We start from the raw sequence: 20,238 nt of genomic DNA on the forward strand, positions 1-20,238 counted from the left end.
ACATGGAGAAGAATAAATGTAGGATGGAGATTGATCGAAATGTTTGTGTATATAGTTACATTTGCGGTGAGAGATGGATGGAGCTGATGATTCCTTGGATGTAGTCTATTTATAACTTGAATTTAAAAACGACTATTAATATTTTCTTTAAAGTGCAAGTTGTTTTCTTGTTTTTGTAAAAAGTAAGTAAACTTGTATGCTGCTGGGGGTGGAGTGTGTATGTTTTGATCTTCCTGTATTTGCATTAGGTAACATGATGACGGTGGTGGTGCCAGGGTACGTCTGGCTATGCTGTCCATGAACCTCATGCGAAGAGGAGCATATCGGTTGGACATGTCGCTGTCAACTGGAAGGGCAGGTGATCTGATATACTGATTTACTGCTGCAAAGACATTTGAACTTAGGGCGATAAACCAAACGATAAGATGAACACACAGTGGCAGTACCCAACCCATGCGTTTCGCATGTGTAAATGTGAGAAAGCCAAAGGTACGGTCAATTGGAAAAACAATTTGGCTCGCTAAATGCTCAAAAATACACATCCGATCCATTGGGCCAATAAAATTCATGAGAGAACTTCCCTGTTAACATTTTGTAAGGGAAATTATTCAGCTTTGAGTGATAAGTATTCAGCTCTGAACATCTCTCATTTTCAGCTGGAATTCGCCAAATACTTACTCTAGGGCAAATTTCGGTCCACTCCTAGTATTTTCTGTTTTGTAGACATGTGTGCACTAATAGGTACAACCAGCCCTTGTTATACAAACGTGCCCTACTCAATGTATGCTCTCTCAATGCCCATGTGATAGAAGTTAATCACCTAATCCCTAGCCAAGACCTAGACATAATAGCCATCACGGAAACATGGCTTCACGAGGCATCCGGCCCGGCCGTCACACTAACACTTCCTGAAGGTTACTCTATCCTCAGACAGGACAGGCTTGGCAAAACAGGAGGGGGAGTAACATTAATCTTCAAAGAGAGAATTTCGCCGTCAGGCCCATACCCCACCAAGGAGAAGGGAATGTAGTTATCTTATCAGCTAAATCAGCTCTCTCCTAAAAATACTATAAATATCCATGTTATCTAAAGTCCACCGGGAGCCACTTCGGACTTCCAATATCAAGTCACCCACTTTTTAGGAAATAATATTAAAACATCTACAAAAACACTACTTCTAGGCGACCTCAATCTAGGTTTCAATGACCCTAATGACAAAATTGCCACCTCCTTCACGAAGGACCTTACAGACCTTGGTTTCTCCCAGAAAGTCATTTCTCCCACTCGCGCAAAAGGTCGCCTCCTAGACTGGGTTATAGACCATAATTGTGACAACCATCGTGTCCAATACTGGCCTCTCATGGACAGACCACAACTCCCTCCAATTTACCATCCCAGCTACACACTGAGTCAAACCTACTATACCAGCACCTGCTACATTAGCTAGAAGCGCATAAAACTCACTGCAGAGAACATTAGTGCTTGTCTTAACCTCCCATGCCTATCACCTCCATTCTCACCAGACCCTAACATCTTAGTTGAATTATTTAAGGTCACACTTACCAATGCCATCAACACTATCGCACCACTAGAAAATAAAAAGAGAAAAAATCATTCCACTCCAACTCCTGGTTCACAGAAGAACTCCAAAATCTGTGCAACTCCAAACGTCAGGCGCTTAAAACATGGCAGACCAACCCCTGTGACATCAAAGCTAACTTCCAATCCATTGCTAAAAAATACAAAGACTCCATATTCCATGCCAAATCAGAAGCTTATAATAAACGAATCTCCTCTTGAAAACTCCCAAACTAAAGAACTCTTTACTATCTTTAAAGAACTAACAGTACCTCCCATTTGCACTGGCGAGATTGTTAAAGATGAAGCTTGGTGCAATGGCATACAATCTGCTATGCTAAAAAAATAAACCTCCTACTAAACAAAATCTCAGACCACTACAAAGCACTCCCCAAGCAGAACCACCAGAAGCAGAACCCGCTCAAACCCATAAATATTAACCTTCCTAAATTCTCATTTACAGAAATCGCCGAAGCAGATGTTATAGACATCCTTAAACCCTCACAATGTAAGGGCGATGCATGCCCACCCAAAATCATCAAAGAATGTACTGAGCAACTCGATCCTCTCCTTACTGCCTTCATCAACTCCTCATTTAAATCAGGCATAGTCCATGACAGCCTCAAAGAGGCCTGGATGTGCCCACTCCTAAAAGAAAAAACCACACTAGACCCCTCTCAACCTAATAACTACCGATCCATAACAACCGTCCTATTTCTTCTTAATATTCTAGATGAGGCCGCCCACAGACAAATCCAACTGTACCTTGAAACTAACTCTAACCTAGGTAAGAGACAGTCGGGGTTCCGCAAAGGACACAGAACTGAAACAGCCCTACTAGATTTAAAAACCAAATCACCAAAATCCTTGACAAGGGCAAGCCTGCACTACTCCTGCTCCTAGACCTCTCAGCAGCGTTTGATCTGGTTGACCACAACACCCTCACCAATCATATCACGCAGGCTGCGCACTTCTCCAATCACGCAGCAACCTGGGTCACATCCTTCTTAGAAGGCAGAGCTATAAAAGGGTTTCCAACATAGCCAATGCAGAGCACATCATCATACACTGTGGTGTCCCGCAGGGATCCTGTACCACCCCCACCCTTTATAATCTATTTACCAAGGCTCTTTTTGATAAACTGGATGCACTTGGGATCACATACACAAACTATGCTGATGACACCCAGGTGCTCCTTCCACTCACTGGGTGCCATCACCAAGACGCTACTACCCTACAGAAAATGTACTCCACAATCCAAGCCTGGATGGCCACAAATAGCTTGTGCCTCAATGGGGACAAAATGGAAATCCTCATTCTTGGTCAAAAGTCCACTCTAGCTAAATTAGGATCGGCCTATCTCAACTTCAGTATCGACAACTATGTCATCCCAGTCCTATCCTCTGTAAAAACGTTCGGAGTCCACATTGATGCCACACTATCCATGGATAAACAAGTAAGCGCCATTGTCTCGGCATCCGCGCTGAGTACTAAACTGATCAATGCTATAAAGCCATTTCTAACAAAGGACAACTGCCTTTCTATTGCTAGAGCCACTATAGGGGCAAAACTGGATTACTGCAATGCCCTTCTAGCTGGCACCTCCAACAGAAACCTAACTAGACTCCAAACCACCCCAAATAACGCTCGCAGAGCAGCTCTTAGTGTACCCAAAAGAGAACACATTTCACAAGTAAGAAAAACTGTTCATTGGCTCCCAGTCAAAGACCGCATCACATTCAAAATTCTCACCACCACTCACAAATGCATCAACTTCTCAGCACCCTCATACCTATCAGACACACTAACTAGAACTATCAACTAGGCCCACCAGACAAGGGTACACCAACCAACTCTCAGTATCCCAAATCAACAGGGCTAAGGAAGGAGGAATAGGCTTCCCATATCTTGGGCCAAAGCTATGGAACGCGCTCCCTACCGCCCTCAGAGCCAAACACGCTCGCCACGCCTTCCATAAAAACCTTAAAACTACCCTCTTCAATTAATAAGAAACATTATCACACCCTCTATCTGCACTCCTCTATTACACATAAAAGGTATATCCAATATCACAGATTTACATGCTAGCATGCTTGCTCAGCTTCTGTATTTTGTATGCATCTATGCTATGTTCATCTACTGCAATTAGTGCTTCAATGACTCCAGCGCCTGTACTGCTCTCTTGTATGCAACTAAGCTATGAGTAACCATTGAAACCAGCGCCACGATGCCCACGGGCTGCTACGCGCTTAACAAATATGAATGAATAAATAGAATATTTCCAACAGCCTGTTTCTCCTAGCAGATTTAAACCTTGTTGCTCTATCCACTTTAACTACCCTTAAGAGAGGTGCATGTTTCCCTTTTTTGTCAGATGTGTTAGCCCTCATTAAGGTCAGTGGTTTTAGATCCCTCAGAGGGTTGTCCAAAAACTGCCTCTACACCCTAAGAGATTGATAAAAGGTTTAGGTTTTATATATATGTATATTCAGGCAGGAACACTGCTCTTCTGATCACAAAAGAATGTACAAAAGATAAGAAATATGATTTGACAGAAAGCAGTGAGCTTCTTACATTGGGGTGAGTTTGAGGGACATTCGGACCAGGTTGTGGAGGGGGATAAATTAAACAGTCACCGGTGACAACACATAAGTGGATGTACATAGATTAAAAACAACCAACATTGGACATTCTCAAGTGCAGGTAGGCAGTACAGCCAGCTGTGTTTGGGGTCAGGCCATGATGGATGAAGTGCTAGAGTGGAGGCAGAGAAAGTGAGGGACAGAGGCAGGTTAGAGGTAAGGGAAAAATGTTAGCTAGAAGGAAGATGAGAGGTAGGTTAAGAGGGTAACTTGAAGGGGAGGAGATAGGCTTTTAGTTTGGCTTTGAAAAAATGTGTGTGGACTGTTTCTCAGATGTCAGGGGGTGATGGGGAATTCCATGAAAATGGAGCAAGAAAAGAGAAAGAGCAAAAGCGAGAGGATGCACAGAGGGCGAGGAGCCACAAGGGTAGTCAAGGAGGCAGAGCTGAGATTACGAGAAGGCTTTCAGATTTGAAGAGAGGATGATGGATACAGTGGTGCCTTACCGTGGATTGATTTGTGAACCAGGAGAAATTTAAATCTGACCCCGTTTTGCATCGTCAGCCATCCAGCCTGGTGATGGTGCGAGGAAATGGGTGCAAAGTGAGGGACTGCAAAGAGTCCTAGTAGTCGAGAGGACAGAAAGCATAGTTGGGGAGACCAAAGAGGATGCTGGCACCGTCCAGTTTAGAGAAGACAAGAGTGGCGAAGAGATGATTGGTGATGTTGAAAGGAAGGAGGTGCCTACTTTTTCTAATATTTAGGAGGTTGAGGCAAGCTGCTGTTGCAGTTTTGGAGACGGAAGTAGAGAAGGTAAGGGTCATAGAGGACGCAGAGCTTTCTAGCTGAAGAAGAGTTGGGGAGATTGTCAGTGGAAGAGATGAGAGAGCATTTGGTGGGGAAGAAGGGAGTAGTTTACCAGTAACTCCATTTGTCCAGTGTTGGCATCTTTCATGGATTAACATACTGTAAATATTCCCAGTCTTCAGGCTGGGAAACCCTGGTAACTTTAGTATAGTAGTTTTCCTCTGGAAAAAACTTTGACACCTTGAGTGTCCTATTGACGATGTTATGGGTGCTTTAGGCAGCACCAATGGGACGTCGAGTGCATAGCTCCGCCCCCACGGATTCCTCTCAGATTTTAACCTCTCCCAAAAAGAGGATGTCCCCAGAGGCTGTTTGCCTGAAGGGGGAAGGCTGGAGGGCGCATGTGAATACATGAAAGATACCAATGCTGGAGAAATGGAGTTACAGGTAAGAAACTACTCCCTTCTTCAGCATTGGATCTTCATGGATTCACATGCTGTGAATAGACTTTGTAGCAGTAAGTGAGCCTGAAGGTGCATAACAGGCAAACTGGACGCAGACATAAGGCAATATGATCAACAAGAGAAAGACATCACTTTCAGTCAATACAAAAAAGAAAACAGGAGTAGAGCCAAACCCTGGTAGCTGCAGGGGCTTACCTTACTGGAACAGGCGTTAAGAGCACAGCTTGTCCCACCTGTATGTCCTCAGCATGCTGTTGATTCAGACAGTAGTGCCTGGTGAACATGTGGGGCACTGACCAGGTCGCTGCCTGGCAAATGTCTGAGGGGTATGCCCGCCCAAAGATCCGCTGACGTCGCCGTGGACCTTGTAGAGTGAGCTCTGGGAGTCGACTGTAAAGGTTTGGTGCCTTTAGCATGGTAGAAAGATATAGTTGCCGCCACCCAGCGCGAGATGCCTGGTTTAGAAATCGGCCTTCCTTTTTTGGAGGGGCTGAAAGCCACAAAGAGTTGCTTGGATGCTCTGTACGACTTAGTGCGAACCAGATAGTACTTTAAAGCCCTTTTGACATCCAGGGAAGGCCAGGCTTTTTCCGCTGGAGTAGAAGCATTAGGGAAAAAAGTTGGTAAGGCTATTGTAGTGTTCTTGTGAAAGTCTGACGGAATCTTCGGAATGAAGTGTGGATTTGTAGAGAGAAGAAACTTGTCGTCAATGACCAGAGCCTGCAGTTCAGATACACGTCTGGAGGACTTAATGGCCACTAGAAATATCAGCTTCCAAGTGAGAAATTTTATGGCAGCCGTTGACATATCCTCAAACAGTGGTTTCATGAAGGCTGAGAGCACCAGGTTGAGACTCCAAACCGGAGAAAACCTTTTCCTCGGGGGGAAAAGTCCTGAAAACGCCCTTGAGGAAATGTTTAATCTTTCTATCACTGAAAAGAGGTGCAGAACGTCTTTTCCGCGTGAACCTTGAGAGGGCCGCTAATTGAACCTTGATAAACGATATTGCCAGACCATCCATTGCTATCAGAAGGTAAGGAAGGATTTGCTGAGGTGAAACACGCAATGGCTTTAGGTCAGGTTGTTGAGAACAGCAGACACAGAACCTTTTCCACTTACAGGCATATGATGCGTTAGTAGACAGAGCCCTAGCGGCAGCCAAAATGCGACGACAATCCTGAGGTATATTTAGGTTTCTGAATTCTGATTGGTCAGTAGCCATGCGGCTAGGTTGAGGGAGCCCAGGTTGTAATGCCACACCATCCCTTTGTTCTGAGAGAGAAGATCGGGCTGTGAACCCAGGTAAAGAGGGTCATCCCTCGCCAGGTTAAGAAGGTCTGATAACAAGGTCTGCCTGGGCCAGAACAGGGCTACAAGGATGATTTTGCAGGGAACCTTGCAAATCATCTGACCCGTTTTCCTTATCAGGGGAGAAGGAGGAAATGCGTAGGCGAACTTCCCCGTCCATGGAAAAGAGAAAGTCCTCCCTTGAGTCCGGATGAGGAACTCTGCTGGCAAAGTGAAGGCACTGCGTGTGCCCCATTTCTCGAATACCTTTGCCACCTGGGTGTCGTTCAGTTGCTATTCGTGCATCTGAGAAGAATTCCTGCTGAGGGAATCTGCCTGTATGTTTTGAATCCCTGGCAGGTAGAAAGCCACGATGTGAATCCTGTGTTGTATGGCCCAGTGCCAGATGGTGTGGGCTTCCTGCGACAGGAGTTGAATGTGTTCCCCCCTGCTTGCGCAGATAGAACATAGTCGTGGTGTTGTTGGCCAGAATCCTTACCACCGAGTTCTGGATGAGGGGAAGAAAACATTTGAGCATCCAGTGTACTGCTCTCAACTCCAGGACGTTGATATGTAGAGAAGCCTCCGTGGGAGACCACAGCCTTTTGACTTGGAACTGTTCCAGGTGAGCACCCCATCCGGCCTTCAAGGCATCGGTCACAATGCCCTGTACGATGTTGACGGGAAAGGTCCACCTCAGTAGGGTGCTCTGCCAGAGTTCAGGAAATGAGCATCCTGTCCGACCAGGAGCCCTGGATCTGGGACCACCTGGAAGTGAGAAATTCCTGTGCTGGGCGCATAAAAAAAACGACAATTCTGAATGAGTGGGATGCAGGATGAAATGGTGCCGAGGAGCGACATGTACGAGTGGACCGTGACCGATGTGCCTGGTGAAAACGAGCCCACCAGGGACAAGAGCTTCTCTATCCTCTCCTTCGATGGCTTGACTTGATTGAGAGTCGTCTGGCATCGACCTCCCAGAAAAAACAAATTCTTTGAGGGCATCAGAAAGGATTTGCTGAAGTTGATTGCGAAGCCCAGATGCTGCAAAAGGAGCATAGCGGTGTTGAGAGACGCCAACGTCCGCTTGCAAGTCGTCCCCCAGACCAACCAGTCGTCCAGTTACAGAAACATGGTGTCCGTTCCTGCGAAGGTAAGCTGCTACCAGAGCCAGGCACTTTGTGAAAGTCCTGGGAGCTGTCTTTAGGCCAAAGGGGAGAACTCAAAACTGGTAATGGCTGTTGCCCACCATGAACCTAAGAAATTTTCGATGCCTAGGGTGCATAGGGATGTGAAAGTAAGCGTCCTCGAAATCTAGAGACGACAAAAGCTCCCCGGGTTGAACTGTCCTTATAACTTCTTGCAACGTTAGCATCCTGAACTTTTGCTTTTTATGTTCTTGTTGAGCAGCCACAGATCCAGAATGGGAAACCATTTTCCGTTTGGCTTCTTGACCACAAAAAACCTGGAATAGGTACCCTTTCCTCTTGCTGATGTGGGAACCCTCTCGATTGCCCCCTTTTGCAGCATGAGACGAACCTCCTGACCCAAGACATGAAGGCGAGTCTGAGATGTTTTTACCGGAGGAAAGGGGAGCGCAGGACGCCTGAACTCCAACGAGTAGCAGTATTGGACTGCTTCCAGCACTTATCTATCAGTTGAGATTGAACACCACACATCGAGGTGATGCCTCACCCTCCCTCCTAGTTGACTGCCCTTGTGGCAGTCATCGTTGAGGCTTGCTTTGACAACCTCTTTTTGAAGAGGAGGATCCCCCTTTCCTATGGCCTGGATACTCCTTGTTCCGTTGGGTTGCATGGAAGGAACGCCTGTAGGCCTGGGAGTTGTAGGTGGACCTACCATATCCCCTGTCTCGAGAACCCGAAAACCTTGCGTTTCCGGAGACACGACGAAAGGAGCGAAAGGGGCGAAAAGAAAGTCTGTCCTGCAGGGCTGTAAGGGACCTCGCTGCATCAACGTCCGCTTTCATGTTCTACAAAGCGTCATCAATCTTTTCCCCCGAAAATATGTCGCCCCTCATTAGGCATGTCCACAACCTTGTGTTGAACCTCTTGGCGGAAATCAGTGCAGCAAAGCCAAGCTTGATGCAGGAGAATCTGCTTCAAATCAGTCTCTACTAGGTCAACCGCTGTTAGGCAGAAACCTGTGCAGTTCCCTGAGGGACCACTGCAAAAGGCTTAGGACTGCAGGTGTTGGCAGTAAACCCAATTGGTAGCAGTCTGTACCACCCAGATTTACCTGGTAGCTGTGGCTGAGCAGCCAGACCTCTCTCAAGAAGAGTTAGACAGTATATAGAGTATACAAGATAGGTACCAAAATACAGTAGCACAAGCAAACACTGACCAGAGCTTGGGTATAAAAGTATATAATTATTTATTTAAAAACACACTTTGTAATATACACTAACACTAATATGGCAAGCAAGTTCAAACACAGTCACTATTAATATATATACATCCCTGATTACTTATTGAACAAGTCTTAGTTAAAACACCACTTATTTTCAGACAGAGGTGAGCGCTTAACCTAAGATGGCACTCCAATAAGTTAGTTAAAAAGGGAGGGAAAAAGGCAGAATTAGGAAAATACACAATACCAACACTTTAAGAGAACCAGAGCATGTCAGAAAAGGCAGAGTCTACTGAGGAGCAAGAAAGTCATAGGCCAGGCCCACTCTTGGAGAGAGCAAGGCGGAATGTGTCCAAGATCATACAGTTGAATAGTACTTTAAAGAGTCTTTGCAGATAGTTCAAAAAGGGTTGGATCAAGTCAGGAAAAGTTAGTTTGCAGGTCCCAAGTCACCCCAGGATAGAAAGTCAAGGATTTACGGGACACCTTGAACAGTCTGTTGAAAGGGAGACCAGGCGGGACACAGTACCTGAAATGGTGAGAAAGCTCCAGCGGGGGCATTTGTTCCTGGCAGCGGGTGCAAGTCGGTGCTTCGTCCAGGGGAAGAGGAGATCCCGACGTGGAGGAAAGCTGGAGGTCGTTGCACTGCCAGGGAAGAAACCAGCCGCCGAGTTTCCCGGTTAAAAGGTACTATCCTTTTATTTGCGGTAGTGGTGAAGCGTGGCTATCCGGCCGCCGGGGTGCTTGGCACGGGCGATTCGACCACAAGATGATCCAGGAAGGCGAAAAAGAGGGGAAACTTGTTATCCCCACCAGTTCAGAGGAAGAAAACTCTCCGGGATGAAGATCTTCTCTGTCGTTGGGAAGTGGTGAGACGGTTCAGCAGGGCTCCACCGGTGGTGTCGTCGTTGCAGGTCGGCTCAGCTTCTGCCTCTTCGGATTCTTTGGTCCTGTGGCGACGTCTGAAGTTCCAGTCCCCAAAACCTTGCTTTTATGCAGAAAACCCCCATTCATCAGTCCTAGCTGTCACTCAAACATGCTAAGTGGTGAGCCGGGCGGCTCACCACTGGGCCAATCACACAAGAGAGCGACTTGAGTTGCCGAGGCAACTCAGTCCAGGGTGCCTAAACCCCCCTCCCACACATCCTGTAGACTCAGACAGAGTGGCACCACTTTTGGAGGCTTCTGTGTAGAAGCCCGCCAAAAAGTGGAACAAAGGGCTCGACTTGGGTTGGAGTTACAGAGGCGAACACAAACGCCATTTTAAAACCGAGTCCTGGCAAAAAGACCCAACCGGGGAATAAATATTAAATAAACAACCCGGCGGTATCTTTAACATTGCACCAAAAAAGTGGTGCGTTTAAAATGAATGGGAAAATCCCATAGGAAATATTCCGGTGGAATATTTTGCGTGGTAACCACTGCCACCAGCCAGAAACTCGACGAGGGGGACTGCACGGTGTCAAAGGCAGCAGACAGGCCAAAGAGAATTAGGATAGAGGATAGGTTGGAGTGCTTAGCAGAGGCAATTAAGTTGGGCAGCTTCATGAGAGCAGTTTCTGTGGAGTGACAGCAGCGGAAACCTGCTTTTAGGGTATCCGGAAGGTTGTGGATGTCTAAGAAATTGCTAAAACGGTAAACCCAACTCTTTCTTGCACTTTATAAGGAGAGAAACAGGGCAAAAGTTAACCGGTAGACTCCAGTCAGCCCATTGTCTTTCTAAGCAGAGGGATGACTGTGGCGGTTTAGAAAATAGAAGGAATGCAAGTTGTATCGAAGGGCAGGTGGAAAGGTTCAGCGAGCAGAGAGGCCACTAAAGGGGCAATAGGCTTGACTATCTGAAGAGGAAGAGGGTCTGATGGGGCACAAGAGGGGTTTGTCTCATCAGTAGACATAGGAGGTCTTCAGTATTCGTGTAACTAAAGTGGGAGAGGCAGAGGATGATGGTAGAGTAGGCAGAGTGCAGAATGTAGGAACAGGGAGTGTGAGGTAGGTCAGGAGAGTCTCTCTAATTACGGCAATTTCTGCAGCGAAGTATTCAGCTAGGTCATTAGCTGTGAGTGGAGAAGATAGCTGCATATTTAGGAGAATTGAGGAATGAGTTTATGGTGCCCTGTAGTGTACGAGGGTGGTTGGAGTGAGTCAATGAGCGAAGTAGAATTCCCTTTTCTCTCTTTCAAGAGAGGACTAGAGAGAGGTGCAGGTCCTCGTCCGAGTGGGTATGGCTCCTTTTGCAAAGCAGCCGACGCATGTCTGTGCCTAGAGAGAGTTCTGCATTGGGTGACCCATAGTTGAGGATGCTGAGACTTAGGGCTGAAAGTAAGCACTGGGAAGTTTAACTTGCCTGTTAAATCCAAACATGCTTTTAGACTTTAAGGGGTACTTGTTCCATCCCACTGCACTACAGGCTCCTAGGTGGGGTTGGATTCTGGATTAGAACTCAATCGATCAAAGATAGGCAAGGTGTTAAGGGGGGCATTTGTACCCATACAATCACTATGGCAGGGTGCATGAAAACAGTTAAGTACACTCATTACTGTAAGGCATGGTATCAAAGTAAAAGACAAGTGATCACAGTACAAGGGTGTTTACTAAACTTTATCAGCGGTCTGAAAAATGCCCATCTAAACCTAAATCTAAGATGGGAGCAAGCAACGACAATCAAATTATAATGCAGTCCAAGTGGAGTCTAGTCAAATAAAAAGGGTCTATACTAAAAAAAAACAATTGCCGCTCCTTACTGCTATGCTACAAAATAGTGTGGGATAATGTTCACAAAATGAGAAGTCAGGATGTTTAGGCCGTCGGCCTCCCTTAGCACGGGTCACTCGAGCACAGCACACTCTTGGGGTTCTCTCGCACAAGGTCACAGTTCCTTTTACCAACATTAGGGCCTTCTGTGCCTAAGCCTCTTTAGTTCAAAGTCTCTTGCTCCAGAGGACCTGATGTACCATACACAACGAAGAAAAGTTCCTTGCCAGATATTCAAGTTGGGCACTCTCCACCGTTGATCCCCCCCCCTCTTCTGGGCTCTGATCCTTCTTTCACAATTAGCCTCCCTCAGTCGGGTTCAGACCAAATTTAATTTGCAGGCATCCATCAGTCGGGTTCACATTTGCCACAACCTCATCTTCACAGGTGTGTTACTATTCATCCAGGATCCCCCTCAGCCAGGCTCACACCAATTTCAGTTTACAGGCAACCTAAGACTTTCCAATGTGCATGGGATTCAACCTAACCCACTGCAGGACCACTGCGATTTTACAGTTCAGTAATTCTTACGCGCTCAGTGGGGTACCAAACAGACCTTCGAGAAAGCACCCACGTTGCACCGGAGCACTCTTTATGTGGTACTTATTTCGGTTTAATAAAGTTCAATCGTATACAAGTTCTCTGTTCATACAATGTTGCCGCTTGCAACCTTGAGCATAACTCAGTCCGGTCTGCTAATCAGTTTCTCCAACTCATCAGCTGTGCTGGACCCGCAGGCGTTGCTTGGCTATCAGAGTCAAGGACAGTACCACAGCAGTAATTGCTTCTCCCCACCTTGGCTATCAAAGCAGGAGGGCCCGTGTACCTTTGACACACACTACACTGTTAGTCAACTGCAATTCCCGGTCTTATGTTTCTTTTCCTTGAGGCTTCTTGAAAGTCACAGTCCTTTGTTGAAAAGGGCAAGGGTAATTCCCTCCTTGTGGTCCTCTCCTGTCTCACGGCCTTTCTCATCGATTTAAAATGCCATCTCAGAATTGCTGCTTCCTCGTGTGTTTTGCCTTGCTCAGAGTGTGCTTTCGTGCTCTAACTTTTATCTGTGTGGGGAAGTGTGATAGAAGTCAAGTGTGCGTAATCATCAGCAATTCGCGGACTCTGCCTGACCCTGGCGTTGTGACTGGTCAGGTATATGGCTCTGATGTTAGTCCATTGTTGCTCACGATGAAATGTCTGTGAGAAAGTGTTTGTGTCTGAAAAAGGGGGTTCAGTTTCTAGGTATCCTACCTGGTAGGATAGGGAAAAGGTGTTCTAAGGAAGGGGATAACATCTCATGTGTCCCAAATCCACCCTCTGAAGACCCCCCCCCCAATCCAGGTGATCCTCGAGCACTGGTCCACCCACAGGAACTGGATCCAATAGCGATGGCTGTGTCCTGGCCACCTGGATGACAGATCCCAGGTGACTAGCGGGTGAGACACCTTCAGGTTTCTCACATTACCCCTTACATACTTTCCAGGTAACCACTGCTGGGTTACTCCACAATTGTTGGACACTTCGCTTTTGGTCCAGTCTGTGGAGATCCAGTGGTGGAAGGTAAAGTGATTGAAGACTGTCAGGATGTGGTGTGGCTACACAGCAGTTCCAATCTCAGTTTCACAGATTCTCAGCTGGAGAGGCCAGTGTTAGGGAGAATTCTCTTATAAGGCTAATTTCCCAAACCTAGTGAGTCCTCCAGCAGCTTTGCTGGATTTTTGGGGTTTGTTTTTTCTCCTGCTAAGAGCGAGACTCTTTTCCTCCCACTCTTAGGCATGATTTGAGGTATGTCTTTGACTCTGTGTGCTTATGGGCTATGGGCTAGAACTCTTTTCTAAAATGGCGTTTGTGTCCGTCTCTGTAACTCTAACCAAGGTCGAGTCCTTTGTTCCACTTTTTGGCGGGCTTCTCCACAGAAGCCCTCCAAATGGTGCCACTCTGTCTGGGTTCCACAGGATGTGTGGGGAGGGGAATTGGCACCCTGGACTGCGTTGCCATAGCAACCCAAGTCACACTCTAATCTGATTGGCCCGGTGGTGAGCCGCCTGGCTCACCACTTAGCATGTTTGAGTGACAGCTAGGCTGTTGAATGGGGGGTTTTCTGCATAAAAGCAGTGCCTTTGGGACTGGAACTTCAGAAGTCGCCACAGGACCTAAGAATCTGAGAGGGAAGAAGCTGAGCCATCTGCAACGACGACACCACCGGTGAAGCCCTGCTGCAACAAACTCACCACTTTCCCACACAATCTTCTGCTGGACGAGTCTTCTTCCTCTGAGCTGGTGAGACCAACCAGTTCACCCCTTTCGGCTTCCAAAGACGTCTCTTGGTCTAATCGCCCGTGCCAAGCACCCCGGCGGCCGGATAGCCAAGCTTCACCACTTTGACCGCGAATAAAAGGAACGCACCTTTTACCGACGAAATCCGCGGCTGGTTTCCTCCCTGTGCAGTGCAACGACTCCACGTTTCCTCCTCAACGAGATCCTCTCTTCCCCTGGTCGAAACAACGAACTGCAACCACTGCCAGGAACAACTGCCACCGCTGGAGCTTCCTCTCTCTTTAAGGTACTGTGTCCTGCCTGGCCTCCCTTTCTTCGGTTTGCCCAAGGTGACCCTTAAATCCTTGGCTTTCCAACTGGGTTGGCCCCAGACCTTCTAACATTAACTTCTTGAATCACCCCAACTTCTTTTGAACATTCTGCAAAGACTTAGTGCATTTTAAACCGTGTGATCCTGGGCAAGTTTTGCTTTGCTCCATTTAAAGTAGGCCTGGGTTATGAACTTTGGCTCTACAGTGTATAGTGCCCTGCTGAGTTGGGACCTGTTTTATTTCTATGCTCTGCCTTTTTCTCTCCCCTTAACCTAACTATTGGAGTACCATCTAGGTTACGCGCTCACATCTGTTTTAACAAATTGTGGTGTTTTAACTCTGACTTGTCTAATAGTTATCAAGGGAGGTGTGTATAATTTACCGGACTGTGTTTTAACTTGCTTTTGATTTAGAGTGCTAGTATATTACCTAAAGTGTGTTTTAAATAAATAATGATATACTTTTTATACAAAGCTCTGGTCAGTGTTTGCTCTACTGTGTTTTTCGCCCTATTGTGTATACTCTATATACTGCCCTACTCTTCTTGAGAGAAGTCTGACTGCTCAACCACAGCTACCAGGTAAATATGGGTGGTGCAGACTGCTACCAATTGGGTTTACTGCTTACTCCTGTAGTCAATCTTTTTGCGGTGTTCCCTAAGGGAACTGCACAGGATTCTGCTTAACAGCCAGACACCTCAGGACAGCAGCCACAGCATGTCTCACAACGTCAACTAACCTTCAGGACACTTCAAAATCAAAGCAGCAGCAAAGAAACCCTGACTGGGGGTCAGCAGGCAAGATGTGCAGCAGCAGTAAAAGTCAATCTCCAGGATGACCAGCCCTACAGATAAGGGGTGTATCAGCCACTTTTACTCCCCAACAGTAGCCAAACACTCCAAAAATATGAAAATGGGGAGTAAAAATACTCCCAATAAAAGAAATGGGACATGGACACATATGAGCTTGTTCCCCTGCTTTCACCCAAATAGATCCATTTGTGTGTTTGGACCAGTAGTTCATGTAGTATCACAGGAAGAAACAACTAACATTATAGAAAAGGCCAAATTTATCTTTTAAAGTGCATGAATAACTTTATAAAATACTCCCATTGGGAACAGGACATGTTTTTACTCCCTAAAAAATAAGTTTAGTCCCAACTTTCAAATAATATGGAGTGAAATACTCCCACTTCAAAATCTTATCTGGAGCACTGAGGATGACCCCCCTCTTAATCCAGCACAGCAGAATGATTTAGGACACAAGCCCATGACTTGCAGATTCCCAACTTCCAGCAGAGAATGACGACTGGTGTAGCAGAGCTCTGGCCATCAAATAGGTAGTCCACAGTATGGTTCAGGGACACTTCCGTTCAGTATCCTAAGACAGGTCCCACCATTCCAAGTTGAGGTGCCAACAGGGGTTCTTCAGAGATTGCATCAAAAGCAGTAGGTCTTCATCAGGAGATAACTTTGGCAATGCTGGTTGTACTTGGAAGCAGTCTTCCGGGACTTCCGCGAGGGCACTTCTGCTGAATCGTCTTAGCCATAGAAACGTGTTATAAATGCCATTTCATATTAAGTGTTTGAACCGAGACCTGGCTGCAGGGATTTTTTTCCTCATCCCAAATTCGTTGTAGGGCTGCCCCTGCCTACCAAAGGCAGAGATCTGCACCATTCAAACAGATAAGGACCACCCAATCATGGACAGTAACACTTCTAATCTGCCCAGCAACATACATTTCCTGGCAGGGCTGTGTAATGGGGCCAGAAAGGTCAACCAAACCCAGCTTGACCAGGTCTTTTTCACAAAGACATTAGCTTGGAAATTCAAGGCGTATTCTGGGAATTGCATTACCTTATATGCAATTCCATGGAGTTTCCTGACCTGAAAGGGGAGTGAGACTGCCAGAAAGCAAGCAGGCAAATGAAAGGAATGAAGCCACATGGCACAGCCATTTTTTAGTATACAATACTCGAAATGGCCGAATGCAGTAAAAAAACATTATGAAAAAGGTGGTATATATTAGTGCACCAGACAAATAAGACCAATATAAGACGGTTCACTGTCACCATCCTACCATAGGCATATCAAAAAGGCCAAAATGATGTCACAAAGGAAGAAGGGATACAAAGTAGTGATTTAGCACTTCTCTGTAAGGGGAAGTGTGCTACATAACATAGGAAATCATGAAAAGGGACATGTCCTCCCCCCCCCTTCATTGGTAACCTTAGGGACGGACAACTGCCCCCAAAAGAAAGAAGTTTCACAAGGTAAGTGAAGCTAAAAATACCTTACTTCCCCCTTGAAAGTTGATTAGGGACCTTGCAAACAGGTGGGGGTCCCATTGAGGTCAATGAAAGGACAAGTGCCAAAAATATTTCTTAATGGCCAAACCAGGATTCTTACTAGCATCATATATTAAGACAGTCTTACAGGAGTTGAAGTACTGACATGAGAAATGCACATAGCCTCCCACTGGTCATACATTCACCCAGGGGCGTGTTTAAGCAAGCCCAACGATCACACTAGGCACACAAAAGGTTTTGGTGGTCAGCCAATCAGGCTAGGCCTAAAAACTGCCAATCAAACTGGAACTTCTACATTAATGTAGATTGGGAAGGATCAAGGACTTCAAACTAGTCTAAACCACAACAGAGGATGCCTTTGAGGGCCGAGGATAAGACCACAATAGCAAAACAGCCAATGACTCCCTTGTGGGCCTCACAGACTGTATCCATACAAAACGTCTCAAGAAAAATTAAAAATGGAGAAATTACTGCACCTTTTTTGTGGTTATTTCTCCAATTACTGGGGACATTTTAAAGAAATCTAGAGATAGGGGGTAAAGGGAATAGTTAAGATGGGAGGCAGGGGTGGGGGTCTGCTCCGGCATTTAAAAAAATAAAAAGAGATGCAGTCATTTCTACATTCAAAGTTTTAAACGTATATCACACACAGACCACAGGATGGCAAAAAACAGCATGGTCGGGAAGAGTTTAAAAAAACATTAGAACCCAAGCGGCTACAACCCTGGCGTATCCAAAACTAAAATCAGATGCCACCAACCTGCTCCACAGCACACTTTCAGGGTGACAGTAACCCTGGGAGCAAAATGAGATGTTTAAAAAGCACCCGTATCCTGGTAGCTATATGGCCTACAGGATTAAAACTTGCTAGAACTATTTAGCGCCTGTTTCTAGCCCATGGGAGCCTATTAAGATTGAAACAAACAACAACCAGGAGCTACGTTTGGCTCCCCAGTCATCAGGTGCCTTAAGAACATAATTATGTAACATTAACTTCGAGTATTTGAGAAAGTTTAAAAAGTAGCATTAGGACACATCTAAGAAACATTCAAATATAATGAATCATACATGAAGGGTGAAAAATGAAAATGTACCTCTCCTGTAGGAGTTAGATTTGTGGGCCACTGTGTACTTGCTCCTGGTTCCACACTGGTAGCTCATACCTAGTGGGTGATGCCCAACACCCAGGATCTGGTTTTCGCGCTTGCTCATTGAATCTTAATTTTGAATACTGGACTACTAAAGGCAGCAGAGTCTTTCTGGTCACAAAATATAAGTCAGAAATCTATGTAAGCTATCAAAATGTTTACAAGACCCAAATAGTTGGGGAGATTTTCAGGTTTAGGGTTCTTAAACCCAAACGGTAGTAAATCTGAGCTGGCAGGCTGTAAAATTATGACAACAGCCCCCAGTCCATGTCACCCTCCCCTAAAATTGCCCTCAAGCAAACTAACCTGTTCACAGACACAGTGCAACATATTTCTCACATTGCACATGGTTCTTTACACGCCTCACTTGGAGTTGAATGCATCCAAACTACCAAACATTACCCCATCTTTCCCCATGTGGCCTGTCTGGCCATGTCTTGTCGATTATTTGGCGCCCTCCCTCTTTCCTTCTACAATTTCCTTTTCCCTTTCTTGCTAGTCTAAGACTAGAATAATATGCCTCTATTCAGACAAGTCTAGGCGCTACGAGATTACTATGGTGGCAACTTGGCGCAATGTAAAACTGCTTGTAATGTACCATTACACTTGCCTGGTAACTGATTTCACACCACTACACACTCAGTTTTGGAAGCATCAAAGAAGAATAGTATTCCTGGGAGCCAAAATGGCTGAAAATGTGTGGGTCAGATATATTTAAAATATACTGCCATCAACCAGAACCAATGCAACTGTCTGGATCAGGGCACTGACAGAGGGAGAATGCACCCCCTACCACCAGTGGATTCCCCAAATGTAAGAGTTGCAGGGAGTGAGGAGTGGGGGAATTGGGGATAAATAGTCAGGACCCATTAAAAGACAAAAAAAAAAAAGGAGGTCTCAAAAAGTGAGCAAAAGAGGACCTTCATCTCAGCATCTATTTTTGTCTTTAAGCATTTTTTTTTAAATTTGCGTGTTGCATTTGATCATAAAACACATATAGCACCAAAAGAGAATTGGTAAATTATCAAGTAACAACAATTAGGGATAACGTACCCTGATCAATGCGCCCTCTAGATGCTATTGAATCCCAACCAGTGTCGCATGAAACTAGAGTAAGGTATGGAACTCTTCCTAAGTGTTCCAAATTACAAAATATAAACATGAATAATCAAGTTTTTAAATGCGCTCACTCAATTTTTGGGGTTCTAAGCATGAAACTAATAAGCCTGAACACTGCATGTGAATATTTGAAACGTACTGCATGCATTCCAATGAAGTGTTTTGCCGTGATATTTAAGCATGAAAAACATAAGATTATTCTATAGGTGATCCCCAAACACTAGGAAGGCAGCTTGACATTGCAAACAATTCATTCGTTATTTTCATCTCCTAAAGCAATACACAAAATCAGTATGTGTTTTAAAGTTCAGGTACAAAAGGAAAGGTCAAAACAATGTACTGTAATGTTAAATGCAAAGTCACCCACATCTGTCCTTTAGGCTTCCAATTAAGAATATCAGTGTAATTTCCTCTAGAGCCATGCTCCAAGATTCACATCGGAAAAACGCTAATGTAAGTGTCCCCTTTAAAAGCAGCTTACCAATTAGGTGGTAACCTCAAATCACTGATTTTACGAAGATCATCTATGCAGTCCAGCATGGGGAAGATCTGCTTCGCGTGCCTCATAAAAAATGGGAAAAGATCATCAACATGACCTGAAAGAGAAGCAATTCTAGTTTCACATGGTCAGATTTGTTTTAAGAAAACGCTTCTGGCAAACAGTACAGTATTGCATTGAGAATGTGCTAAACATGCAGGTCTAGGTTTTCCTGTATATGCTACATTGCAAAAATAAGTACAATAGTTCCATTCTTTGTTCATTTGGGGTAATTCCTGGACCCAGTTGAAAAGTGTAGACAACCATAAATGTGGATTCTACACTATGGCAAAAACTTTCTTGTACAATCCTCACAATCTCAATTCCAAGATATTCGATGTAGTTTTGTGCAAGGGCCAGCCAGCATAGTTAGGGAACCCCAAATAAGAGCAGCACAGCGGAAACCTCAATTTCCTACAGTTAAACCGTAACCTGGACACCTCAGCACTTTGGTCAATGACAAGGGCTTCTTTCATCCCATTCATCGTTCTCCTTATATAAAAGAAGGGCACCATCGGCATATTATGAAATGGTGGATTCCATTCCTTCAGTTACGATCCCTTTCCCACCAGTGCAGTTAGCTATTTTCAACTTAGTGGCTCCATAGTCAATGCAAAGACTTGGGCGCAAGGAGGAGGTGGACACCAGCTGCATACTTGACGAAACCAGACCTTAGACCATAACTCTTGCATATGGTTAATTGT

The 20,238-nt window shown here is 45.4% G+C and overlaps 1 protein-coding gene across 2 annotated transcripts in view; it reads right to left on the reverse strand.

Moving 5' to 3' along the window:
* SUPV3L1 (Suv3 like RNA helicase) overlaps positions 1-20,238 on the reverse strand; it is a 1,718,675-nt gene that overhangs the window by 1,412,336 nt on the left and 286,101 nt on the right. For both annotated transcript variants that reach the window (XM_069610607.1, XM_069610608.1), the window contains exon 4: positions 19,478-19,592. In XM_069610607.1, the coding sequence (XP_069466708.1) occupies positions 19,478-19,592 (115 nt within the window). The remainder of the gene's footprint in view (positions 1-19,477; positions 19,593-20,238) is intronic.

This window comes from Ambystoma mexicanum, chromosome 8 (genome assembly GCF_040938575.1).
Source record: "Ambystoma mexicanum isolate Mex_15411 chromosome 8, UKY_AmexF1_1, whole genome shotgun sequence".
NCBI classification, from domain to species: domain Eukaryota; kingdom Metazoa; phylum Chordata; class Amphibia; order Caudata; family Ambystomatidae; genus Ambystoma; species Ambystoma mexicanum.